The sequence below is a fragment of the Eulemur rufifrons genome, chromosome 20 (assembly GCF_041146395.1).
Source record: "Eulemur rufifrons isolate Redbay chromosome 20, OSU_ERuf_1, whole genome shotgun sequence".
NCBI lineage: Eukaryota > Metazoa > Chordata > Mammalia > Primates > Lemuridae > Eulemur > Eulemur rufifrons.
The window spans coordinates 5,853,712-5,881,560 of NC_091002.1; the positions used below are offsets into that span (position 1 = coordinate 5,853,712).

Genomic DNA, 27,849 nt, shown 5'->3' on the forward strand with positions numbered 1-27,849 from the left:
ATCCCCAGGGCCAGGCTGGGAGCCAGGCATTTCCCCACCAGCTCACTCTTGGCATACACATGCCACACTTTGCCAGAGAGATGGGGGGACCCAGGGGTGCCCTGAACTTTCAGCCTCTATGTCCCCCATTAGCACAAGGGACATGGCAGGTCCACCCTGCAGAAGAACCAGCTGAGCTGCCTCTGGTTTCAGGATTCAGCAGAAGCCTGCTCAGAAGGGTCACTCTGGACTTGGACTACTCTGGGCCCATCCACATTGCCCCACCAGGGTCCCAGCCCCACTGCCCTCCCAGGCCACCTCGAGGGCACTGAGGGGGACTGTCCCTGGCACCATCCTCAGAAGGAGCTCCCCACCAGCCGGGCCCCAGCCTCACTGACCAGCCAGTTGAAAGGTCCTGGGACACAGGTGAGCTGAAGTTTTGGAAGAAAGGAGGAGATGGGGGAGGACTAGTTCTTCACCCATTCCCAAGACCTAGAAGGCTGAAGGGCTGGCCCGAGGCCTGGAGCCCAGACAACATCCCAAGGGAGGGGCTGGCCATCATACTAGGAGCTGCCGAGGGGAGGCCCGGGACCCGGCAGAGCTTTGGAGAGGACATCAAGATGGGCAAAGTGCATTGCCCACTGGCCACGGGCGTCCTGCCTGAGTCTCTCCCAGGCCAAACACATCTGCCACACAGTGAAAGGCTCTCACCAAGCTGCATATCTGGTGCCAGGAAAAGTGTCCTTGCAGGTGACATCAGGGCCAGCAGGAGGCTAACAGGCAAAGGCCCCACTAGGGAGGCCTCAGGGGCAGCAGCGGTGTCCCTGGAGTAGCAGGAGGCCTGTGACTGGATGGGGTAGGAAGGTCCCTGAGCTTGGGCCTAGGGGGCAGTGGCAAGACACATGTCTCTATCCTAAGATTGGCAGAAAGCCCCGAGAGCGACAAGACCCACTGTCTGTCTTAAAGGGATTCAAGGTGGACAGGCAGAAGGTGGTCCATCCACACAGTGGAATAGTGCTAGGCCTTAGGAAGGACACCCCGACACCTGCTACTGCATGGATGAGACTGAAGACTGACACCAGTCACAGCAGGACAGGTCCTGTGTGATGCCGGAGGTCCCTGGCATCATCACCGGATTCAGAGAGAGCAGAATGGTGGGGCTACAGGCCCAGGGAGGGAGTGGGGAGCTAGTGTTTCATGGGGACAGAGCTTCAGTTTGGGAAGACTGAGAACCTTCTGGAGCCCATGGCATGGTTACACAATATTGTAGATGCAACAACGTTAATGCCTCAGAGCTGTGCACATACAAATGGTTAGCATGGCTGCCAAACACCCGCTTGCAGGCTCGGGGGTGAGAGGAGGGGGGAGCCATGGGGGTTTGAGGGGAGGCAGCACTTCGCCCCGGCCTTGTAGGAGATGTGAGGACACTAAGGAGGGGCAAGGGAGGAGGGGGTATGGCAGGGTCAGGCATCAGGGACCCTGGGGGGCTGTGGGCAAGACCGAGGCCTGCGTCCAGGGAAGGGGAGCAGCTGTGAGGTGAGCGGTGCTGGAAATAACTCCACACACAGACACCCCCTGCCCCTGCCCACCCCACCCCCACACAGCACTCCCCCCCCAGCAGCAGCACAGAGCAGTCCTGCCCCTTACCCAGCCCTGCCCCCATCTAGCCCCGCCCACCTGGCCCACCCCTCTTATCTGGCCCTGCCCCTTCCCAGCCCCGCCCCTCCATCTAGCTCTACCCCAGCCCAGCTCACCCTTCTTGTCTGGCCCCTCCCCTCCTGTCCATCTCCACCCCGCCCCTCCTGTCTAGCCCCGCCCCTGTCTGGCCCAACCCTCTCATCCGGCCCCACCCCTCCCATCTGTCCTGGGCAGGGCTTAGCCCCTCCAGGTGAGGGAAGCTTCTGAGGTGGGGGCTGAGCTCTGGGGCTATACAGGGCTGAGGGGCTTCCCAAGCCTGGATTGCTGTCCGCGGGACGGGACGTGGGGCAGGCTGGAGCTGTGCCCTGGAGTCTGACCACCCAGGCCCAAAGGCCCCTGGTCCTCCCGGGACAGAGAGCATAGGACTCACTTTGTGAGCTCGGCATACAAGAAACAACACGCAGCGATTCTCAGGATGGGGGCCCTGGCCCCACAACCCCATGTTCCGGCTCATCTCTGAGCCCTCCCTAGCCTCCCACCAGGCCCCTCGGGATGCACACAGTGGCCACCAGGAGGGCTTTCCAGCAGGCCCTACCCCCAGCTGCTGTCCAGACCACCCTGTCCCAGAGGCCATCAGTGGCCAGTGCCCTGAAGGCCCCCACGGCCCCAAAGCCCCCAAAAACTCTGTCCTTGCAGCCACCCTGCCCTGCACCTAATCATCTCAGAGCACTGCTGACCGCACCCCAAACCCCAGAGCACTGGACTCAGCAAGGACCACTGAGTGGGGACCCAACTTCGTGAAGACAGTCTCCACGGATCCAACCAGGACCCACTTCCCAGTGTAGTCTGGCAATTGTGCCCCAAATCCTGCCCTGCCCTGTGATTCATGAGGGTCTTTCGGGCTCCTCCTTGGGCCAAGGCTGGCTCTGGGGAGGCAAATGACACTTTCAGGACCCCTGAGGCCCCGTGCAGCTGAAGGCCCAGCTGGCTCCTGTCCCACTATCACCCATACACACCAAGGCTCCACGGCAGTCCAACTACAGTGCCACAGGCCCTGGCCTGGCCACGCTCCTGGTGGGCTCTCCTCAGCCTGGGGCACGAGGAGCACAGAAGATGGCTCTTTCTGCACCCGGACACCCTCAGCATCTTATTTTTATCCTTCCCTTTTAAATTAAACTCCCCAGTGGTTGAGAGGCACTGGCTAGGATAGACAGTTCTAGAACGAGGCACAGGAGGCTCTTTATTCAAACCATATGGTGTTCACTAAATGGGCTGTCCCTCTTCATGGGACACCTCCCGCCTGTTTCCTGAAGCACCCAACTCACATGCAAACAAGATTCTCAACTGTGCGCCTCTGGAAATATCAGTGCTCTTCAGGCTGCAGCCTAGGTTTTAACAGAAAAAAAAATTCTTTCATATTAATTGGAAAGGAAACCACTACAGCCACTTCAGAGTTGTGCAAATAAACGTATCAGGAGAGCAAGTGCCACTGAACATTCACACGTGTGGGTGCCTGATGTCCTCAGGAGGAGGGCAGGGCCAGGCAGGGAGCCCTCCGGCACGCTGAGTCCTGGAAGCCCCCCACCCTGCCTGCATCTCACAGGGTGACAGGCTGGGGGGGTCCTGAGAGCTGGTATCATGCTTTTACTCGCTCTGGGCTCGGTCTCAGGAAGGCTGACCCGAAAAACAAATCACTTCCCACCTTTATCCGCCTTTGATCTATCTATATCCCAAGCCAGTTAAGAAGAAAGCATCAATTAACATCTTGGGGGAAATAAAAAAGGATATTTCTCCAAAACTTATTAATGTTTTCTTTCGCTATCACAAACTCCTTCCTGTTAACCAACGTTCCTTAGGCCAATGTCTTTGGTAGAAATCCCTGTGATTTTCTTAAGTTACAGGAAGGAAAACCAAGTCCAGCCAGGCCCATTTTAACTCATGGAAATGAAAGTCAGAAGTCACACATGCAAAGCAAATGCCTTTTATTGAATTCACAGACCAGGTGTTGACTGGTGCTGCCAAGAGATCTCCTTCCAGAAGGGCCGGCTTCACATCCCACTTCAGGGGACCAAGACCCTCCTCAGCCATAGAGCACAGACTTGCTGCAGCTCGGCCCGCTCCAGACAGCGTCACCGCCAGCCGGCAGTTCTCCAGCACACAGATGACAGAGCCTGAGGCACAAAACGTCCCTGTGCAGGCCAAAGCACTCCATGAGCCCCTCTGGAGGGCCCAGACCACCAGCCTGAGGCTTCCTAGCAACGAAACCGTGCAAGGCACTCTCCACAGTGGGCTTTTCACAAAAGGAACGTACCCACACTGAACTCTGTATGCAGACTCGTGTTTAATAGAATGCCCTTCTGAAAATTCATTTCAAAATAGAGACACTTTCCCCAGAACTATAAAAACCATAAAAATGCAAAATACTTCTTTAGGAAAAATGGAATCAAAATTATAGCTCAATCTTCAAAATAACACATAACCTATCTTCTGTCTGTGCGCTGAGAGCAGACCCAGGCGACAGCCCCTCCAACCTCATCCCCCAGTGGGAGTCAGTTGTTCTCGATCTGCTCGAGGTCCAGCTCACCATGGTCCAGAGGGAAGACGCCCTCCTCCCCAGCACTGCCCCAGCCACTGGGGTCCCCACTGCTCCTGCCCGCGCCCTCACTGGCCACCGGCTCCCTCGAGGCCCACGGGCTGGGGCTGGTGGGGCAGGGCCTGGGGCGCGCGCCCCTGGGGCCGCAGCCTGCTACAAGGATGCCCATGAGGCCCTGTGAGTGACTTGGCGAGGACACGGTCGTCTTCACTTGGGCATCACCCTCATCGTCATCTTCGCAATCGAGGGAGCAAAGGCTTTTTGAATTTTTTAAAGTCTGCAACAGAAAAGACATGTGCTTACAGCATCTCTGGTAGGTTATGTGGGAGCGTGCGCAGGGTCTAGCCCGTCCCCAAGTCCACACAAAGCGCCAGCATCCTCCATCCCCTGTGCGTCAGCCACTGGCCCTTGGGGCTGCCTTCTCAGGACCCCGCCCAAACACGTCCCTGGCCTTTACCTCCCACATATCCCAGCCCCGCCCACACCAAATGCACCAGGTCCGTGGGCGCCTGACACCTGAACAAGCCCTGATGCCCAGCTGGCATGTGACCGTGTGCCTGAGCCACAGTCTTGTACTCAGCACATGGCTAGACAGGGAGGGCCCAACGTGCCCCCCACTTCCAACAATGGCCCCCACCCCACCGGGCCACGCTAGGCAGACAACCTTGGGGCTGCCTTCAAGGCCCTCGGGGGACTCCCTCGTCCTGTCTCCATCTGGACCCCATTGGGCCTCTCCAACTTCACCCATGGCAAGTCCCCCAAATGCAGCCTCTTCCCCTGTCCCTGGGGACCTGCCTGTCCCACCTCCCACCATCCTCTCTCTCCCCAGGCCTCCTCTTCCACTGCTATTCTCCAAATATGAACATGTGTAAACCCTTCTCACCTCGAGATATCTAAGACGACCAGGTACGTACGCAGGGGCCTCCTCCGAGCTAGCACCACGCCACTTCCCAGGCAGGCCCCCACTCCACCATCCAGCTGCCTCCCCCACATGCCAAGCCTAGGCCACCCAGGGCATTGGGGCTTAAAGGGCCAGGCTGGGGCTGCCCCAGCCCCTCCCCGGACATGCCACTGCTGCAGCCCCTCTTCTGCTCTGCACCCTGGCCAGCTCTCACACAGCAGCACCCCAGGCCCCTCAGAGACAGGGCTCCCTCCAGCCTGCTCCCCCAAACCAGCACTCTCCTGTGAACTGTGGACAGAGTCCCTGTCCACTCTGGGTGGCCTCTCCTGGACTGTCCCCTGGGGCTGAGACCTGGCAGGTGTGTCTACCTGGGTTGTGTCCAGGCCCAGCCCTGGGGCCCCGCAGCAGCAACCCCTTGGCACGTCCAGCCCGTGTCCCCAGACACCACCTCCTGGCCCTCACCTCCACTTCTCATGCTCAGCACCCAGCACTGTCCATGGCAATCTCTGCCCACATCTCCAAGTCAGCCCCACCAGGAATGCCTCCCACCTGGCGGCCCCTGGCCCAGGTGTCACCTCCAGGCCTCCTCAGGGTCATGGGCTCCTCTCCCGGGTAACACCACCCTGGCCTCAGGCACGTTACCTCGTGGTTCAGGGCTTCTAAAGGATGCATGGGCAGTCAGCACAGGGGTGCCACGCTGCTCAGGACAAGGGGGCACACCACGCAGACACAACACTGCTTGGATGGCAGCAACACTGGCCACTTAAAATTATGAAGCTAAAATACAAGGTAACCAACTCCAGACAACGAAAATATCTCCCCAAAGTTACCTTTCTCTAGAGCAATGAAATGTCTCACAGGACAAAAAATCTATTTTTTGGCTAAAACATTCCCTAGAAACAGTTCCACAGCAAACTTAAGTAAATAAACACATGTCCTTTAAGAGGACAGAGTTCCTTTTTGAAATTAGTACTTTTAAGGAAACTATTTGGCTCTGTAAGACAAACTGCCGTGTTTTTTGGTTTTGTTGTTCTACCATAAAAAGTGAATCACTGTTCAGAAGTAAAATTCTAAAGAATCTAATTTTTATGCACACAACTGGCCGTGTGCTTTCGTCACAACATGAGAATGCTTAATTCCTTTTTCAGTCAAATCAAGGTGAACCTGACTTCAGCTTCACCTGAGTCTGCTGTGGTCCCGGCTGGGTGGTGTAGAGGCCTGAGACTGGGTCTCAGCCCAGCTCTGGCTGGTCTTGCTGGTGACCACGCTGGCTCCCACCAGCACCCTGTCCAACCGGGGCAGGCTCCGACCCCACAGCACGGGGCCGAACTGCACGCGCACGCCTGCGTCCACAGGGTGCTGGGGCTTGCAGCGGCCGGTTTTCCTTAAATCTCACACTAACATTTTTGACTTGATTCAGGGTTGGCTCTCTGGACCAACTGCACCAACCTGACAGAGGGGGAGCCGGCGCCATGACACAGGCCTCACTCACAGACGGCAGCTGTGCGGCTCGAGGAGGAAAACAACAGGCTTCTTAAAACCTCTGCTTACGGAATATGTGACTGAAAAAGAACTGTTGCTGATAAGCACGGCACCCGCAGAGCTAAGAACCTAGCACGCTCCTAACAACCACGCAGACATGCACTTCGTCCAGCACAAAGCTGTGGATCACAGTGAGGAAACTGAGGTTCGGAATCGGGTACGCAGGGCCACCAGCCAGGGCTGACCTGGACTGGCACCCGTCTGCCCTGTGTGAGCCTGTCCCGGATGCCAGGCCCAGGGCTAGGCCCCAGCTTCCGTGGTTGCCTGACCTGAGCAGAGGCAGAGGTACACAACAGAGCTGTTCGAAAAACAAAAGTCAAGTCTTTGAGTTCTACATCAGGGGCTCTAAATCTCACAGTGTCTTTCAAGTTGTGTGCAAAACAATTCGGTTTGTGGGGACGCACAGCTACCAGAGGCAGGCCCTGACTTAAAGCTGGGTGAGCCCCCAGCACCTGAAGCCAAGTTAGCTCGGCTACAATTAAGCTGGTGAGATTCTGGAAGAAAAAGGGAAACTTCCTATGAGCCATCCAAAGTTGCTTTGACAAACGTCCAGGGCCCGGCCTCAGCCACACCCACACTTACCCACTTGCCAAGGCCTCTGGCTTTGAACCTTGTGAAAGCACAGCCTCCACCCACCATGTGGGGATGGCTGGCACAGCGAATCTGCTCACGACCAAAGCTAACCCTGGCCACTGGCACTGTGGCCACTCTGCTGGCCAGGGCTGAGTGGCACCCGCGGTGGGCTGGGCTCTCCAACTGCTGAAAGCACCTGGAGCCCAAGACGTGTGCGCGTGTCGAACCAGGCCTCCAGGTGTGAAGAGGAATACCCACAGACAGTGGGCAGAGCCAAAGGTTCCCCTCACCCGCCAGAGGGTGGGGAGGCCAGCCTGCTCCGAGCCGCAGAGGGCTTGGCAGTGTCCACACCACGGCAGAGGGCAGAGATGGCCAGAAGCGGGCTCTGTACACATGCAGGCCTGTGCGTGTGCCCAGAGAGGAAGCCGTGTGGGAGGGGACCCTAGGCCCTTCACCCCCTCTGACAAGCGCCCCTCCCAACCGCACAGGAGAGAGGAGGTTCCTGCCCAGGAAAGTATAAACCGACGGGTTTTGGGACTGGGTGTAGGCTTGGTGGAACCTGGGGGGCACATGCAGAAAAGTGGGCTGACCAAACATCTGGGCCCCAAATGCAGAGCCTGGGCCCCTCCTCAGTGGCTCCAGCACCCGCCAGGCAGGGGCTGGAAGGGTCTTCTCTGGGGACTCTGACCACATAGGAAACTCCCAAAGACACAGATGCTGGGGGACCCCCAACTCCCAGCACGCCCAGACCACCCCACAGAAAGCTCCTGGCCAAAGGGCTGCACCCACACAGAGCCGTGGTCGACAATTCATGCCCATCTCAGACACTAGCAGACACCAGATGTCACCAAACATCTCAGGGAAGCATTCACCCAAAAGCCAGCGACGAGAATAGCTCAGAAGAGGAAGGCAACGTGGAGGCAACAGGTCGTGTGGGGAATCAGAATACATCCTCCCCCTAAACAAAGCGTAGCATACCCTCAAGAGACTACACCAGCCATCCCTCAAGCAGGAAAACGAAAACAGGAGTGAGAAGGAAACTTAGAGGATCAGACAGGGAGGCCCCATCCCGAAGAGGGGGAGGGACGAAGCACCAGAGGATGCGGGAAACGGGTTGCGCTGGGCACGTGGGGACATGTACACGCGTGAAGAAATCATCTACGGAAAAACTCAGGAAACCTCAGACCTAAATGACGCGAGTCTTTAGGAGAAGGGACCCCAGAACTCTGACACGCACCCAGGCACTGTGGTGGAGTCTCTGAACAGGGTGGGGACCGCCGGAGGAGGTCCAGCAGGAGGACCAGCATCGGAGCGGCCTCCAGCTCCTCTACGGCAACACTGGGATCTGGGCAGCCCCGTGTCGCCCAAGGTCCGTGGGAAATCCGCTTCCCGCCCAGGATCCGGGGTCTCCAGAAGCATGCCTCCCAGGCAGCCCTTCTCAAACACTGCCCCCGAAAGTGAGCCAGGGAAGACGACAGGAGGTGACACCTTACGACTCAGAGGGCACCTGAGGGAGCACCGCAGCTGCACACCAGGCGAGGAGGGCTCAGGCCTCGAGGCGCGAGAGACGGCCAGTCCAGGACCAAGTCCAGGCGGGCAGGAGCCAGGCCATTTCTCCCCTGCACCTGGACTGCACACCCTGCCCAGCTGCCAGCGCCATCTGGGACACTCAGTCACCTGCCCAAGAGCTCTAGGCCCTACAAGGGCTGAAGCACCCACCCCACCATTCTCCTGCCTGGTGCCCGGAACCGCCACACTCCCCGGGCCTCTGCTGTGCTGAGTCCTGTGCACCCAGCCGGCTGACCCCAGCACCATGTGTGACCCTGGGTGACCCCAAGTACTGTGCGTATGACCCCAGCACCATGTGTGACCCTGGGTGACCCCAAGTACTGTGCATATGACCCCGGCACCATGTGTGACCCTGGGTGACCCCAAGTACTGTGCGTATGACCCCGGCACCATGTGTGACCCTGGGTGACCCCAAGTACTGTGCGTATGACCCCGGCACCACGTGTGACCCTGGGTGACCCCAAGTACTGTGCGTATGACCCCGGCACCACGTGTGACCCTGGGTGACCCCAAGTACTGTGTGTATGACCCCGGCACCACGTGTTACCCTGGGTGACCCCAAGTACTGTGCGTATGACCCCGGCACCACGTGTGACCCTGGGTGACCCCAAGTACTGTGCGTATGACCCCAGCACCACGTGTGACCCTGGGTGACCACAAGTACTGTGCATATGACCCCAGCACCATTCTGGGTGACCCCAAGTACTGTGCGTATGACCCCAGCACATGCAAACCCTGTTCCGTGTGTGACCCCAGCACTGACTTCCTCAGACCAAGGCCAGAGCTATAACCACGTCACCTGTGCTGCCGAGCAGGGGACACCCTTGCTACAGCTTCTGTACCCACCACCTTTCACACTTACCTAAGAAATAAAATAACAAAATAACTGATAGGGAAAAAGTAAAAGGCTAAAGTAGAGTAAATCTTTAGAATAGTTTGTTTATCCAACTTTGGGGGCAGCTGAAGCAGAAACAAAAACAGTCAGAGAGAAAGCAGGCACAGCAGAACACGAGCAGGAAACGAGCCTCAAAAAGCCCGAAGCTGGAGACTCAGCCAAGCCTCTCCTGGGTCCTTCTGGGCCTGCACGGAGGTGGAAGGAGGATGTTCCATGGTGGGCAGGTCTACACAGACCTACCCCCAAGTCTGAGAGAGCTGAGACGCTGAAGAAAGAGGCTAACATATCCAGTTTCTCAGAAATTAACATTTCATAGGGACCTACGAACAGAAGCCAGGTCCTGGGACAGGATGGCGGATGCCTGCATCATCACCCCAGATCTAGGGCTTTCACACCATGGGAAGGAAAGGCAGGACCCTGGAGCAGACCTCTGAGAGGAGCAAGGGTGAACTTGCCTAAGGGCAGGAACAGTAGATAAAGCAGAAACTTACAGGCGCCAGCGGCAGGGGTTACTTAGAAGTCAGCCTGGGTCAGCACCCAAGGCGGGGCTGCTTCAGCTCCACAGCGGAGGACTCGGCCATGATGTGTGGCCTGCATCCGCGGAGCCAACTGCCCACCCCAGACATGGCCAGGGCTCCAGGGCTCAGGATGACGCAGATGGGGCAGCACCACTTCCTGCCCGACTCGCCCTCTGCTCACCTCATTGCACCCTCGCCCTCGCTGCTGGGCCTCCTGGAGAGAAAAAGTGGTAGCTGCAAATTCCAAACGTTCAGCTGTGCGATCTCATCTCTCATCTCAAACATTTCGGGTTCCTGATGGTCCCTGCTGTGGTTTAAATGCCGAGGTGGAACCCCACGGTGGTGGTACCGAGAGTGGGGCCCCCAGGGAAGTGACTACCAGGCAGAGCCCTCACGGGTGGGTTAGCACCTTGTAAAAGGGCTGGAGGAACTATGGTGGCCCTTTTTTCCCCTCTGTCCCTTCCCCATTCAAGGACACAGCATCAAGGTGCCGTCTTAGAAACAGAGACCAGGCCCTCCCCAGCCGTCAACCTGCACAGCCTCAATCTTAGACTCCCAGCCTCCAGAACTGCGAGGAATAAATTTCTATTATTTATAAACTCCCCAGCCTGTGGCATTTTGTTATAGCAGCACAAATGGACTAAGACAGTCCTTTTCTTGGTACCATGAGCTTCTCTAAGCTCCTGGGTTTTCTAGTTCAGTGGTGAGCAAGAAGAAAATGGCTTGGCAAGAGCACTGGAGCTTTACGGAATCTGGCAGAGCTGCGTGGGCGGAGCCTGGCGTCTCCATGACTCTGAGGGCCGAGGATGCACCATCTGTTCAACAAACTCAAGATCTCCAGAAATCCAGGGGCCTGAAGGTCTAGACACAGCTTCCCCGTACATAATTCCGGTCTAACTGGCCTTAGGTCCTTTGGCGCCCAAAGAAATTACTGACAAAGAAGCCACTGCCGCTGTGAAGGTCCCCCGGGTGCCTGAGGATCTGGCTAAGAGGCCACAGGGAGCTGTTTTCTTCAATACAACAGTCTTAAGTGACCTCAATCAAACCAGAGGTGGCCAAACACTTCCTCTAAGTGGTAGAAGCTTTTCAAAGCCCTAAAAGCACACAATTCTATAAAAACCAGCACCCACTCCCACACTCTGTGGGAACTGTCACTGATTTGTACATTTTCATTGATAACGTTTTAACTTCAATTGGAAACATAGCTTTGCCAATAAAAGCAGAAAATCCTAAATGTCTTGTTGTAAAAACATTCACTGGCTGTAAGTGAAAGGTCAGGAAAGTGCATGCCCACTGGCTGCTGACCGGAGCCCCTACCCCTGTGCCCCGTGCAGGGCCAGCCCAGGAATCGGGATTCAGGTTCCCTCTGGGCAGTCGACAGACCCTGCCCCTGGCTTACTGATCAGAAAGCTGCCCCCCACCCCTGTTTGGAGAGTGCCCACTGAACTCTGGGGTAAGGCTGGTATGATCCCGAGGCCAGAATCAGAGGGCAAAAGAGAAGCAGGAGGGGAGAACAACAGCACAGTCATCTCATACAAACACCGATGCAAAATTCCTAAACAGTGAGTATGCAGACTGCAAAGCACAGCAAAAAAGTGTGTGTACACCTATGAGTGGGTGGGTGGGTGTGCCTGTGAGCACAGTGGTGTGTGTGCGTGTGTGTGTGTGCACATGTGAGTGGGTGGGTGGGTGTGCCTGTGAGCACAGTGGTGTGTGTGCACGTGTGTGTGCATGTGTGTGTGCACATGTGAGTGGGTGGGTGGGTGTGCCTGTGAGCACAGTGGTGTGTGTGCGTGTGTGTGTGCATGTGTGTGTGCACATGTGAGTGGGTGGGTGGGTGTGCCTGTGAGCACAGTGGTGTGTGTGCACGTGTGTGTGCATGTGTGTGTGCACATGTGAGTGGGTGGGTGGGTGTGCCTGTGAGCACAGTGGTGTGTGTGCACGTGTGTGTGCATGTGTGTGTGCACATGTGAGTGGGTGGGTGGGTGTGCCTGTGAGCACAGTGGTGTGTGTGCACGTGTGTGTGTGCACATGTGAGTGGGTGGGTGGGTGTGCCTGTGAGCACAGTGGTGTGTGTGCACGTGTGTGTGTGCACATGTGAGTGGGTGGGTGGGTGTGCCTGTGAGCACAGTGGTGTGTGTGCACGTGTGTACATGTATGAGTGTGTGTGCACATGTGAGTGGGTGGGTGTGCCTGTGGGCACAGTGGTGTGTGTGCATGTGTGCCCGCCCAGGTGAGGAAGGACTGAGTGTCCTGTACCACACAATATACAAGCTTTAGAAGGAAACCAGAACATTTCTTTCTGGCTTTGACCTGGGTAGGGAACTGACAGGCACCGGGGCCGCAGGCCACCTGTTCGCCAAAGGTGGCACGCATGAAGACAGGACGCAGGCACAGGCTGGGGAGATGTCTGCAACATGTATGATGAGCAGAGTGTCAGCATGCTGACCAGAAAAGAGAGAGACTGCAAACTCACTGGAAAAGTAATCAGCGCTTCATGGAAGAAGCGGGGAGGGGAGGGAAAGGGGAAAGGGATGGAGACGAGAGAGGGGTGCACTGTGGCGCCCCCCACACAGCCTCTGCCTGTGGTCCCCGCCATCAGCCCCCCACCTGGTCAGTCCCACCCTCCACTTACTCCCATGGGATCTGGAATGCCCGAGCCTCTCCAGAGCAGGACGGCTGCTCAGTCACCAAGCGTCTCTGGCATGAGGTATCTGTGCCCCACCTCCTGCTATTCGCCTGCGTCCTTCCTGTGCTCCAGGCCTGCCACGCTAGCAAGCAGAGGACGGCTTGGTGTGTATCGGAAGCATGTGGCCAGCTTGCCAACATTCAGTGGCATTCCCGGTTGGTCCACCTTCACTGCAAAAGACCAGAACCTTCTTTTCGAAACCCCAGCTCCCTGGAGAAGCATTTCACAGCCGGTAAGTCTGGGTTTTCAACCCCTCAGCCACTGAGAAGAATCTTCCAGAGAACCCACTGGTCAGGAGAGGCAAAGCTGATGGTCACGTTGGGGTGGCCTAAAGCAGGCCTCCCAGAGGACCCCCCCAGGGTCCCACATGGGATCCCAGCCATGGCAGGTGGAGGGGGACCTTGGCTGTCTGTGCCACTTCTCCCTGACTTAAATTTCAACAGACCATACTCTACTCGCTGCCCTCCCAGGAGTGGCCCAGACACAGCCCACCTGACTGGGAGGGTGCAGCAGACACACCGTGCATAGCCTGCACTCACCCCCACCAGCCCACAGAAGCAGGGACAGGTCAGGTTGTGGCCTAAGGGACAGGCAAGAGGGGAGAGGCTGACACACAGGCCCTGCCCCTCTCAGCCTTGGCCCCCTCTGCCCCTGGCTTACACTTGGAGTTGACACCAGGACGTCCCTCCTCACACAGACCCTGTGACCCTGAGCACAGCCCCCCTGCCCGTTATGGCCTCCCTGCCCTCTGAGTGCCAGGGGGCTCCAAGCTGAGACCTGAGGAACAGTCTCCTCGGTCCTGTTGCTCTCTAACTGCCGGCCTGTGAGCCGTAGGGGACCAGCAGTGATGGCAGGGAACGAGAGACTCTTTCAGACCACAGTTCAAAGGCTCCATCAAAATGCTCGCTGGGCCAGGGAGGGCCCGAGGCTCACAGATGCTGCTATCAGGGTTCCCGCTGCCTCCCAGGAGAGAGGGCCTGGGTCTGGGCACAGGGCCCCCCACCCTGCCTTGTATGGGGCTCCCAGGATGGACCCTCACACCCAGAACCATCAGCACCCCAGAAAAGGTAGTGAGGGATCCCAGCGGCTGAGGCTACCGAGTCGGCAGCTCCACCGGGACAGAGGCCCACAGGTCAGCACCTCTGCCCCCGGCTCCTGCAGCCTGCGAGCCGGCCCTGCCTGTGGGGCAGGCGGCCTGACCAGGGCTCTGAAGGCAGGGACAGGACCACCACCACTCCCACAGGGACCCGGCCCCAAGTCTGGCAGGCATTCCCGACCTAGCTCTCCTTACACCCATGTCCTAGTGCAGAGAAAACCAGCCAGCCAGTAAAACCAGCTATGCAGAAAGTCACCTTGCTGCCTGCTGGCACCTACCTCACCCCAAGAATGGCCACGTCCAGACCGAACCTTCCCTGAGCACTCAGGAACAACAACAAAGCCTCACCCGAGTCATTTTTAGGAAATCCAAGGATGGGCGTGTCCACCTGGCATCCTCCTGGTGCCTCCGCTTGCGCTGGCTCCTCTTCCTGCTGAGCACGCACGGCTGTGAGTGGCACCGGAGCAGGCCGTGGCGCTGGCCCAGCTCGGGCGTGGACGTGGGGGTGCTGCTGGCTGAGGGCAGGGGGGTGCACGCACCCACAAGGTGCTCCTGAGAGAGGGACAGCCGGCGCCTCGAGGGGAGCAGGCAGGGCCCCACCAAATGCCACGGTGGGCCTGAGCCGGTGCTGCTCTCGCTGCTGTCCACAAAGCCGCTGTTGGCCGAGGATGGCCGGGGTGCCAGGGGCGAGGTGGGGCCAGCCAGTGGCACAACACTCCTCGGCAGGACGGTACCCACGCTTCCCTGCAGCGTGGTGCTCCCGCCACTGTTGCACCGCCTCTTGGAGACCAGAGTCCAGACCCTGGAGCTGCCGGGGCACCACAGGGACCTGCAGCGTGCCAGCTCCTCAGGCTCGGACGGGGATTGGCAGTGCCGCTTGGTCGGCGGAGCCACAGGCGGCCCTGTGCTCTCACCAAGGGGCTCAGCGCTGACCGCATCCAGGCCTGTGTGTGGGCCCAGCGACTCCGGCCGCCACTGGAGACTCACAGTGTGAGCTGCACCAGACAGGCTGGGCAGGAACGGGAGATCGTGGCCTGCGGCCACCTGGCTTCCAACAGGCCATCCTCCACCTAAGACCTTCCGGGGGTTCTGGTCTGCTGAGGAAACAGGAACGGGGAGAAGAGACAGGTGAGCAGCAGGTGAGGGGCGTCCTCTACCCAGGCGAGCAGCCCGACACAGGCCAGCCAGGGCCTGGCCCGTCACCTCCACCTCGAGGCGTCTTCTCAGAAACGTCTGCTCTGAGGGACTCGCCAGGGCACAGATGTCTGTGGGAAATGCCACTAGTCACACGGTCAGCACCAGCCCCACCTGCGCAGACCCTGGCTCCTGAATGGCCCTGCCTTCCCTCCTCAGGTTAGTGATGGAACTAATTCACTTTGTGAAGGAAGACACCTGGTCATAGCAAGGTAAGTTAGTGTCCCCATGCCTGAGAGCCACCACCCTGCTCTGTTCTCCCTTGAGCTTCACTAAAATGTTCTCCTTGTGTCATCAAAATGCTTTTCCTTTGTCTGTGGCCAAAGAGTCTCACAGGTGAGCGACTTCCCCAGCTGGGACCCCTACAAAGTATCTTCCTAAAAACAGCTCCCGCTGCTTCATGATCTGGGGTCACACCTGGGGACAGGTGTCTTCAGGGAGTCTGGGCTTCAGAAACTCCTCCCCAACCTTAGACCCATTGGAGCAGAGCCCCAAGGCTCCCAAACTCACTTCCTTCACCCCTTTCCCAGAGAAGCACCCACATAATCCCCCCGAGTCCCGAGTCCTCTCACGCCTGCCCCGTCCCTCCACCTGGTGCCCGGACCCACAGGTGCTCAGAGCCATCGCGGCCCTGGCCACCACCCTCCTGACCCCACCCCATCACTGTTCACAAGGGGGACTTGTCAGCAAAGTCAGGTGTGTGGGCCTTTTCACATGGAGCTGGCCCCCAGCCGCGATTCCTGGACCACAGTGACCTCCCCGGACAGTGCTCCAGGATGTGCTCTTGGCCGGGGGACATCCGGCACCTCCAGGGCTCCCCAAGTGGCTCTTGCACTGTCCAGCTGAGGGACCCTGAACTGGAGGCTGCAGGGAAGAAGGTCAGGCCCACTTCTAGGGGAAGACTGTGCAAAGGTCCTGGGGTGACCTGGGGCAGCAGGGAGGCAGGGCAGGGGTGCAGACAGCAGGTATGGTTGGAGAGAAGCAGCCAGATGAGGAGTGTGCAAAGCCCTACAGGGCTCTGGGCAGGGACTGAGGTGGTCAGTCTGGCCCTGCATACAGGACGAGCCCCAGAAGGCCAAGGCCGAGGCAGGAACAAGGACGTGGCACCACAGGAGGGCAGGTGGTGGGACTCAGACCCTGCCAGGCACTCACACTTCCTACTTCTATCTATTCATGAATTTGGTAAAACAAAACAACACAACCCCTCCACTTTAGGAACTTGGCGCTCAGAGAGATGAGCCTCTGAACACGGATCACAGCAGCATCACCCTAAAGTCCTGCTCCGTGAGCACAGCGTGCTGGGCGCCATCACCCAGCCGCAGTCAGCGGGGCCAAGAGAGGGTGACGCCCGGACAACCCGGGGCCTTGGCTAGGAGAGGACCTGGGACTCCAGGGTTATCAGGGTATGAACACCAGTGAGCCTCCACACTCAGGCAGCTGCCTGCTCCTGGTCACAGAAGGGCCCGGGTATGGGGTGAGCCCAGGCGGATCCACACGCTCCACAGCACACACGTCCCAACACACAAAGGCGGCCCGGCATGCGCCACAGCAGAGCTCCCACCAACACTGCATGCGTCACCTGACCCACGGTCCCGTTCTTTCTCTAGAAGCCACAAGATGGCACGGGGTGGGCCTTGTTCCTCCCAGAAAGGCCAAGGCAGCCCCTTGGGCCCACATCGCACCCCCATCAGCAAAGAATGGATGGGCCTTTCTCAGCCCCAACCCTGGCATGGGCTGTCCTGCTCACAGTCCACCCCGACCCCTGGCCCAGCAGCAGGGAGGACGGCTGCAGGTGACCTCCCCCACCCCTCGGGACACGCAAATACTTCCCCAGGACCTTTGCTCTGAAGATCATGTTCACGGTCAGCTTCCAGGACCTCCACCCGGCCAGGGGCCTGGCCCCAACCCCACTCACAGTCTGGCCACACCAGCCCCACGAAGACCCTGCCAGGGCTGCTAGAACACTCACCACTGATCTCCAAAGGGAACAAATGGCCACTTCTGTTCAGCTTCTCAGCATAATACTGAAATGATAAAGAGAAACTTCAATACCGAGAATTCAGAAATAAGAAATATCCCTGTATTTTCCTCATTGCAATACATTCTATTTTTCCCCAACATTTTCTTTTTGGTGATTAAAATGAAAAGCATTGACCTCTGGAATACTTTTTTTCCTTAACAGAAGTTTTTTAAAACCTAACAAAATTCAACTAAGTCGTCATTTTTCTTCCAAGCCACAAGTGTGCTTCCTGTCTCTGCTCCTAAAGTGCAGACTTCTTTCCTTTCCGCTTATCCAAGCTACAACCATCTTTACAAAGCTCACCACTTAGTTACTTTGCAGCAAGATGGTCTTGAACCAGGATCTAAGGAGCCTGCTTGCAACAGCTTAAACATGGGACCCAGGCTCTGGAGGGCAGCGCTGGTCCAGGGAGACAGGCAGGGCCTCCCTCCCGCCAGCAAGGTGGAAAAGCCACTGGGCATAGTGGCAGCTGCGGAGGCCTGCAGGGAAGGTGCTACTTTGTTCCCTTGGTTACGATTCTACCCCATGAAGTCTCAGGGAACTACTCGGCAAGTCGCATCTCCTTCAAAGCCTTTGCGTGACCGCCTATCTGCTTCCACACACTGTCCCAGCACAGGCTCCAGGCGCAGAGCCCTGCAGGCCTAAGCCCCCATTAGAACAGGGTAGGGGTGTGCACACAGGAGACACAGGTCCTGCTAGAGCCCCACGGCCGTCGCCGTCTAGCTGGGCACCCAGCAAGCTCTGTAACCTCCTGGAGCCTCAGCTTCCTTGTCTTTGAAAACACACCTGCAGTCCCAGTGCACAGCAGGACACCTGAACACACGCAGCCCGACGCCACAATGGACCTCTAGCAAGGAAAGGGCTTTCTCAGCCAGCTCAAATGGCTCCCACAGGTGGGTCACGGGAGCCACAGACCTGCACCTGCCCCGAGTTCCCACCTCAGCGCAAGTGCACACAGGGGCAGTGTGGTGCAGCCCAGTGCTCCCCAGGGAGGACTCCCAGCAGTGCTGGCTGTGTGGGATGGGTACACAGCAGGGAACAGATGGAGCCAGCACACTAGGACAGAAGGGGACAGCAGGGCTCTCTGCAGGAGGGTGGCTGCTATGCCGCATGCCTTCGACTCGCTAGGACCAGCCTGTACAACGTGCCTCATACTGAAGGGTCCTGAGGAGACGAGGTGGCTTCTGAACCTTCCCTGGGAGACGCTGCAGAGGCGCTGAGACCACGGGATCCCGCTGAGCAGCTGAGGCAGGCCCCGCCCCACCATGGACTCCCCGTGAGACCTGAACTCAGACCCTCTCCTCTACTATAGAACCAGGTGACAACCCATGCAGTGCCTGGCCACAGAGTCGGGCTGGGGGCTGAGCAAATGTGGCCATGAGTCCAGCTCCCTGACCAGTTCTGTGACCAGGGCAGGTGAGCTCCTCTCTGAAAGCCTCAGTTTCCTCATCTGTGACACAGGTAATAAGACGATGCCACAGGGCAGCGGTAAGGGTTACCTAAGAACACATGTAACCCACACAGATGATGACGGAGACCACATGTCTCTGCAAAGAAAAAAGGGAGAAACCAACCTTGACCCCTGCCAGACACAAAACTCAGTGCCAGAGAGAGCGCGGTGCCCAAGCCGAAGGCAGAACACACGGGAGGACATCATCAAGCTTGGGTTAGCACAGATTTCTTAAATGGAATACAAAACACACTAGTTTACAGGAAGACATCTACATTAAATTTAGAATTTCTGATCCTCCAAATATACTGTAAAGAGCAATAATGCAAACCGCTATATAGGAGAAAATAATCGCAAAACACATATCCAAGACAAGACTCATGGCCAGATAACAATTCTGTCTTTAAATCCTTTCTCCTCTCACGTTCCACTCCATGCCGTCCAGAGAAGCCACACTGCACCCGCGACACTTTGCTTAGACGTTTCCTCGGCCAAATACCCAATCTGGTCACTCACAAGGGCCAGCTTCCACGAGGCACTAGAACACAAACACCACACCGCCAGGCTCCGCGCCGCTTCATAGCCAGGCCTCTCCCCCAGGTTCATGTCTGTTGAGGGGGCCTCGGAACGGCCTTTACTTCCATACTTCTGCCAATGTTTTGCTCAGGATTACTCAGTTTACCCTCCAGGATGATGCACACTTTCCCTGCAGTTCTCTCTTTTTCCTGAGCCCTCAATAGAGTCACCTGCAAAGGTCTGCTCACAGCAGCGTGGCTTTTCCTAGAGTGCTCCCAGAACTCTCCGCGCGAGGCAGGGCCACAGCCGCTTCCTTGTGTCCAGGTGTTATATTTGTTATAGCAGCACCCACTTCTCAGTACCAACTTCCCACACAGACCACCACTGTCGGGGTGGCCCATTAAGAGCAAACACTCGGTGCCCACGGTTCTGGAGGCTAACAGCCCAAGGTCAGGCACCAGCAGGTTCAGTATCTGGTGAGGGCTGCTGCCCAGTTCAGGGGCAGTTGTCTTCTTGCTGTAACTTCACACGGGGCTGGGGTTTCCCTGGGGTCCCTTTCAGAGGGGCACAAAGCCCACTCATGAGGCTCTACCCTCGTGACCTACTCAACTCCCAAGGGCCCCACCTGCTAACACATCCCCTTGGGGGTGAGGACTTCACCATATGAATCTGGGGACATGAACATTCAGTCCATTGCACATCACCCATAAATTATGCCTCAACAAAAAAATATATTTCAAACTAACGGTTTATAAAAAGCAAACTCTCCACCAAGCAAAGCCTGAACCTGCACGGTTGGACGTGGCTGGAGGACAGCACAGCACACCAACCGCCACCCCATACCCACTGGGCTGGCAGGCCTGCTCTACTCTCTGCCCCCACCCCTGCCCATCCCCGCTCTGGGCCAGCCCCAAGTCGGGGGCCTTGGCCTCCCTGACACACTCTCACCCCATCCTGTTGCCCTGACCGGATCACAGCCCCCTGCTCTGGGTCCTGCGGACTCCCCGCTAAGTCAAACCCCAGGTGCCCATTCCCCAGGGTTCCTATCCTCACAGCGTCCCCCAGTGTCTACCCCTGGTGTCCCCCGACGTGCCCCCCATATCATTCCCAGGTGTCCCCCCATGTGTCCTCCCCCAGTGTCCCCACCGTGTCCTCCCTCATGCGTCCCCATTTCCTCCCCAGTGCCCCCCACAGGTATCCACACAGCTCACCACCACCCCAGTCCTACCCAAATCCTAGTAAACGTCAGCGCCCTCAGCTCTGTTCTCCTAACAGCCACAGTGATTCCTTCTCCACCTGCTCACTGTCGGCCTCCCCCAGGAAGTGACCACCCGCGTTCCCAGCCCAGCACCCAAAACAGACACAGGCACAAAGCAGGGTGATCTTCACGTGTGAAATCCAGGCCCCACTGCTTCCTGGCTGCTGTCCCCTCTCTCTGGGGACACCCGACCCCAGCACGATGTGATGACCAGCCCTGCCCCCCCATCTGCATCCTACCCCGAGGCCCCGATGGCCTCCACCTGCCTCACCAACAGCAGGACCCCACTCACTGTTCTGTACGCAGCCCACCACAGCCCTGGCCCCTCTGCTCTGGCAGCTGGGTGAGGCCCCCATGCCTGCCACCCTCAGCGCATCAAGAACACAAGCCTCGAGGTGGGCGGCACCTGAGCCCCTCCTCCGAGCCCAGCACCTCATCTGACCTAGAGCCACACAGTGAATGAATGAATGAATCAGAGCCTCTAAAGTGTGGTCGAGAACACTAAGATCGGCCTGTCAAGTTCCACAAAACTCACGTTAGGATTTCTGCTAGAATTGCAGTGATCCCTCTATGGGTGCATGGGTAAGCAAACCACCCGGCCACACCGTGGGACGCTTCACCAGGACAGAGGAGCAGCGACCGCCGCAGACAATCACCTGAGTGGATCTCCAGGGATGGAGCAGAAACGTGCCGCAGATTCCACCTACATGTCATCCTTGAAGTGACAAGATTACACGGTTAGAAGAGACCAACGACTTCCAGGGACCCAGGTGGAGCAGACAATGAGAGGGACCGGGGTGGCCATAATGGAGTGACCTGAGCGAAAGACTCAACGTCATCTTAAAAACTATGTTATCCACATAAATGGGCATTTACTCTCTATCTGTGCTGTCCAAGGCAATAGCCAGGAGCCACATGAAGCTATGTGAATTTAAACTTAAATTTATACAATCTACAGTTCAGTTCCTCAGCCACACTCTTCGTGCCTCAAGGCTCAATCACCACACACCATAGTGGCTGCTGGCTTTGACAGCATGGGGCTCCACTGTCACACGAAGTCTCACTGGACAGCGTGGCCCTATGTCCTCACCTACCTCCTCAGTGCGGCCAGCACAAGGGACAATAACTCAGTGCCACCTGGTACGGACAACGCCAGCAGACTCAAGACACAGACCCGACTCTCAGGACACCTCCTATCCTACCAGGGCAGGCAGGGAGGCAGGCAGTGGGCCTGGACATAACCACGTGTCTTTCCGGGCCTTTTTGTCACAGCTGGATGGTCCCACAGCCCAAGTACATGGAGGCTAAGCAGGAAGAGCTCAGTGTAGCCTTGTAATGAGAGAGTTTTATAAAAAACAGAGGGGCCTTCAGAGGAGGTAGGGGGAGAGCACTTCAGACCAAAGTAAAGGAGGCTGGGCATGATGGCTCATGCCCGTAATCGTAACATTCTGGGAAGCCAAGCTGGGAGGACTGCTTGAGGTCAGGGGTTCGAGACCAGCCTGAGCAAGAGCAAGACCCCCATCTTTACCAAAAAATAGAAAAATTAGCCAGACATGGTGGCCCACACCTGTAGTCCCAGCTCGCTTGAGCCCAGGAGTTTGAGGTTGCTATGAGCTAGGCTGACACCATGGCACTATAGCCTGGGCAACAGAGTGAGACTCTGTCTCAAAAAAAACCAGACCAGAGTAAAGGAAATAAAATGAAGAGATGGGAGGAGACAGCCACACTGGACTGGGTGAGGCTAGCGGTGGACAGAGGGATAGCAGAATGTCAACAAGAAGCTGTAGGGCCTGGCACCCCCAGGCACCCATGCACAGGCAAAGGGTGCGTGATGGACACAGGCCCACATTGCACAGGTTAGCTGCCATCTATGACAGAGCCCTGGGACTGGGGGAGGTACCCCTGGGTTCCCCCTCAGCTCTGCCGGGGCTTCTCAACTCAGTGGCGACCTCTTCACCCCGAACTTGGCCAGAAGTCCAGGACTGTGGTATTCACGGCTGTGTCCCAAAATGATGATGGACTAGACAAATGACCCAGAGCAGCACTATGGCTACAGCACTGGAGGCACTGAATCATTCATGACTTTTAATTTTACTTAAATTTTTTTACTTTTAATTTTTGTTAGAGACGGGGTCTTGCTCTGTCGCCCAGGCTAGAGTGCAGTGGCATCATCATAGCTCACTACAGCCCCAAACTCCTTGGTTCCTCTCACCTCAGCCTCCCAAGTAACTGGGACTACAGGTATGTGCCACCACATCTGGCTAATTTTTTAAATTTTCGTAGAGACAGGTTCTCACTATATTGCCCAGGCTGGTCTCAAACTCCTGGCCTCAAGTGATCCTCCTGCCTTGGATGCCCAAAGTGCTAGGATTATAGGTATGAGCCACTGTGCCCATCCTTACTTAAATTTAATTATTTTAATTTTAAAACTGATACTCAGTTGAGCGATTGGAAAATTTTTAAGTATAGTTAGAACAACTTGGGAATGTGACTCTACTTTTTCAACTAAAAATTTTATGACATCTAAATACAAATAAAATTCTATGTAATGAAAACTTAGCGTCTGAATTGAGATTTACTATAAATGGAAAATACACACTAAGTTTCAAAGACTTAGCTTTAAAAAATGTAAATTTTAGACAAGAATGCCAAAGACTATTCAATGGGGAAGAAACAGTCTTTTCAACAAATGATACTGGCACAACAATAAAACTCAAGGAAGACATAGGTGTAAATCTTCATAACCTCGGATTTGGCAAAAGATTCTCACCAAAAACACAAGCAGCAAAAGACAAAACAGATCAACTGGACTTCACGAAAAGAATAAACTTCTGAGCTTCAAAGGACAAGAGAGTGAAAAAACAACAGGCTGAATGACAGAAGCTTTTGCAAATCATATATCTGATAAGGGACTAGTATCCAGAATATATAAAGAATTCTTACAACTCAACAATTAAAGAGAAATAATCCAATTTTGAAATGGACAAAAGATTTCAACAGACATTTCTCCAAAGAAGGTATACAAATGCCCAATGAGCACATGAAAAGATGCTCACCGTAACGAGTCATCAGGGAAATGAAAACCCAAACGATGATGAGATACCGCTCACACCCTGAGGATGGCTGTAACAGACAGATGGACAAGTGTCCACGAGGATGTGGGGAAACTGGAATCCACGTGCGCCACAGGGGGGATGTGAGGCGAAGCTGCCGTGGAAGACAGTTTGGCGATTCCTCAAAAGGTTACACACCAGATTACCGTGTGACCCAAAATTCCACCCCTAGGTATGTATCCAAAAGAAATGAAGACATATTTCCACACAGAAACTTGAACATCAATGTTCATAGCAGCATTATTCGAAATAGCCAAGAAGTGGAAACCACCCAAGTGTCCGTCAGCAGAGGAGTGGATAAACAAACTGTGGCCTGCCAAGCGTGACACTGACCGAGCCTCACGCGCTGCCCAAGAGAGCTCTCCGTGCTAAGGACTGCTGATGGTCATTCCATTCTGCAGCATGCACGACGGCAGCCACTAGCCACACGAAGGCACTGAGCACTTGACACGTGTCGAGTGCAAAAGAGAAATAGCATTTTTAATTGTGTTCAATTTTAATTAAATAAACTGTCTGAAAAGACAGTTCGGGGACACCATCAGCGGCGTGCCTCTGGGGGACAGTCCAAGACAAGCAGCTTGGTGTCCCCAACAAACTAACCCTGAGGGGAACCTACAGATCAAAAGAGACATGAGACACAATGCATCTGTACCCCTGCACAAATTCAAATTGAGACAAGTGAGGAAGCTTGAATACCAAGTATTTAATGATATTAAGGAATTACTGGAGGGTTTTAGGAGTGAAAATGATATTCTGGTCATGTTTCTTAAAGTCTTTATCTCCTAGAGATACACACTGAACTATTTACAGGGGAGATACGTCTAGAATGTGGTGCAGAACAATCGCAGGAGGAGAGTGGCTGAGGGCACTCAGCAAGGATCCACGGGCTGATGGTGGCACTTTGCTCTCTTGCTCAGGCTGGGCAGGGGGCTCACTGAGGTTTCTAACTCTCTACTATTGTCTTCATTTATTTTTCCATAAAAACACTATTTTAAGTCACCTTTAAAAACATCAAGTTCTATCCTTATATAACAAATTGGCTTTTTAAAATACTGATTTGTGCCAGTGAGTGTCAAAAGTAACTTGTATTTAGACATTTGCAGGTAACGTGGGAGAGCTGGCCTCCCCTATAATTTCCCACCCAGTAACCAGATTTCAAAGTTATTCAACACAGTTGAACACACTGTCCTGATCACAAAATGATACTAAGAGATTCTGATAAACTAAACACTCTACATCAGATGGTGCTAGGGATGACAGGGACTTCTTGCTCAAAAAGGTATGATTTGTGTATACCACTGTATGTAAATTATACTCAATTTTAATAAAGGTGACTATCAGCAAAAGCAGGTGCTATAAACAAAGAATAACACACCCATGCTACAGAAACCACAGATACAGCAGCAAGTCCCACCAGGAACTCAGCGAAACGCCCACTGGTAATAAGGGAATTATTTTCCAAACCGTTTTGTATTCTGGACAGAAAAACTGACAGGAAATTCACACAGAGGGATTACTGGGTTACAGTGGAAGGAATTCTAGGGGGGATTGTTCTTGTCGTCACATCTCTTTACAATGAAAGCCTTCCTGTGCGCCCGCATCGCCTGCTGCACGCCACCCCAGCTGCACCTCCACAGGAACCCCAGGAGTGGTGAGTGCAAGGCCGAGGCCTCGCCAGGCCACAGTTCTCCCCACAACATAAGGCCAGACAATCCTCCAAACACCAAAATGGCTCCTCTTAAAAGTCAAGATTTAGATTTGGTAAAAAAAGACTTTCATTCTCCCATTTCAGAAGAAACAACTACGGCATCCACTGGAGTCCTGGGGAACTCATCATCAGAGGCAACAGACTCAAAGGCAAACACTCTGGGCTAGGCACCAGTGCGACCAGACCAGCGGCAGGCGGAGGCCCAGGAGCAGCCTGTGAGCTCAACCCCCCTCACCCCTCACTCCACGCCCCCAGGGCCCCTGCAAGGCCGGGGCCTGGCTGCAGAATTGGCCACGATAGCTTCTCTCTGTCAAATGACAAAATGTTCCCTATAAGATGTCAAGAGTGACCATCTAAAGAGCCGAGAATGTGGGGGCCCACAGGCATCACTGCATGTCAGGGATTTGTGCAGACACCTCCACTTAGGGGACCCTGCCTTCTCCCTGGGAAAGCGACCCAGCACTCTGGTGACATCTGCTTGTCCTAAGAAGCATGGGGCCATCTGATGAGGCATGTACTACCCTGTATCCTTTGGCCTTGGTTAAAGTCTCCTTAAAACCGTTTTCTCCATTTAATCAAAAGAAAAACTGGGAACCGGCATGCAGTGTCATGGGCATGGGCTTGCAGCCCAAACTCATCTCCCCTGCCTCAGTCTACCCTGTGGGAAGGAGACCTCACCTCCCACCCCATGGGCTGAGAGCCTGGAAGGCACAGACCACAGGATGCAGTCAGCGCTGCTGTAATCACCACTGTCACAGCAGCCCCAAGTGCCAGGCCCTACAAGCAGTGCTGGCAAAGGTTCCGGCCACCTGCCACCTCCTGCAGGAAACGGAGCCCAGTGGCCACGCTTACTCACCCCACCTTGAAAGGCGGCTCTTGGAAGGAGTGCCTTCAGCTCAGACCCTCAGATCCTCCTCAAAACCACCTGCAGTCAAGACAGGCCACACATGCCTGTCCCCAAGGCCTGGGATCCACAGATGTCCCTCTGCCTTCTCATCTCCTTAAGGTGCAACAGGCTACAAGTTAAACCACATTCGTAGGACAGGGCTCGAGCGACAGGAGGGAGGCTCTGGGTCCCACTGGGGTCCAGTGAGACCCTCCAGGCCCAGTCGTCTGTGTCGTGTGTGAATCTGGTGGCTAGACACTCAGCCACCACCTTCTGGATCTGTGATCTAACCAGGGGAAGGGGGCTACTGAAGATGACACATCAGAAGTTACTTTACCACAATGCAAGAAAATGAATCTGCACACACAAAGTTCAAAGCAGGCAAACTAATCTGTTGTGACAATGTCCGAGACAGAGGCTCCTCCAGGAGGGGTGGTATTGGGAGGGGCACCCAGTGGGAGTCTGCACAGCTGCTGGCTCTGGACAACAGTAACAGGTGCACCACACCCATGACTTCCAGGCTTCTGTGCACAGGTCTGCCTTTCATTAAAGCTTATTCTTTTTTAAATGACACTGAAAGCCCACAGTGAGGATGTTGGTGGGCTCTGGGACCACATGTGTACTGGACACTCCATCCCGGGCCCAGCAGCGCCTCCCCCACCTGCCCTCACCCAGGCCCCTCAGCCTTCAGCCTGTACCACCACCTCTGACTCTGCTGTCCGCCCCCACAGTGGCTTACCGGGCCAGCCTCGGCCTTACGGGTGAGGTCGTCCAGACTCTGGCTCTGTAGCTTCTCAGTGATGAGTGTGACCATGGTCGGGGCCCCAAGTCCTCTGTCCACGCTGACAGGCACTGGAGTTCTGGAACATCAGACTTCAGAAGGCCCAGGACACAGGTGGGGCTGAACTAAGTCTCAAGGTTATGTCTCCATTTACAGAATGATCCATTTTCATAGACTCTTCAGAGCTTTGTGTCTGTTTTTCGGTACAGAGAAATCATGTGACTATATGCAAAACCATCTCACTGACATTTCTGTTATGTGCCAAGTCCCCTGTGTATAAAATATTTCTGATATAAAATATTTCTGATATCCTGTAAGTCACAGATGGGGAGTTAAAGGCACACACTAGACCCAGCCACTCCCCAAGCCTCAACTAAACAATAAGAAAGGCCTCATCCACTCCTGCTTTCAAAAAGGGCAAAGAAAACAGGGCAGGAGACAACGGCAAGGTCATTTTGGAAGCTGGGAAGCCGCTGGAAAGCCGATCTCCAGCCAGCAGTGCAGTAACCCTGACTATAAACTACTGAACGCCCCCAGGTCTGCTCCAAAGTTGAACGCCCCTCCCACCTTCACTCCAGCCAGCTGGGTTGGAGCCCCCCACTAAAGCTGTGGTTCCCTCCTGCGAGGCAGGTGGGGACTGAGCCAGAGTTCTACACTAGGCCCAGGTGACGGCCAGGGACTAGGACATGGGGGCTGCAGGACAATGAGCTCTCCAGCCCAGGAGTGGCGGCTCTGACCACACCTCAGGCAGAGGCTGAGACATCTGCACCCACAGACCCTGCCAGGGCAGGGCGCCAGCAAGGTGGCGTGGCCCACACCCACCTGCAGCCAGACCCAGCTACCTTGCAACTTCGGTTCCCTCAGTGGCCCTGCTGGGTATGAGCAGCTGCCAAGAGCCACCAGTTTAGGACACAATAGAGGCCAAATGGA

The 27,849-nt window shown here is 55.7% G+C and overlaps 1 protein-coding gene across 3 annotated transcripts in view; it reads right to left on the reverse strand.

Moving 5' to 3' along the window:
* Positions 1 to 3,602: 3,602 nt before the first annotated feature.
* FAM53A (family with sequence similarity 53 member A) overlaps positions 3,603 to 27,849 on the reverse strand; it is a 35,247-nt gene continuing 11,000 nt past the window's right edge. Inside the window, exons 2-6 of one of the 3 annotated variants that reach the window (XM_069495555.1) lie at positions 26,878 to 27,112; positions 18,123 to 18,128; positions 17,157 to 17,211; positions 14,342 to 15,087; positions 3,603 to 4,487 (exon numbers count right to left, since the gene is read on the reverse strand). In XM_069495555.1, the coding sequence (XP_069351656.1) occupies positions 4,167 to 4,487; positions 14,342 to 15,087; positions 17,157 to 17,211; positions 18,123 to 18,128; positions 26,878 to 26,952 (1,203 nt within the window). In that variant the 5' untranslated portion in view covers positions 26,953 to 27,112 and the 3' untranslated portion in view covers positions 3,603 to 4,166. Of the gene's footprint in view, positions 4,488 to 14,341; positions 15,091 to 17,156; positions 17,212 to 18,122; positions 18,129 to 26,877; positions 27,113 to 27,849 lie in introns of all 3 variants that reach the window. The other 2 variants (XM_069495554.1, XM_069495552.1) reach the window with 2 other exon arrangements.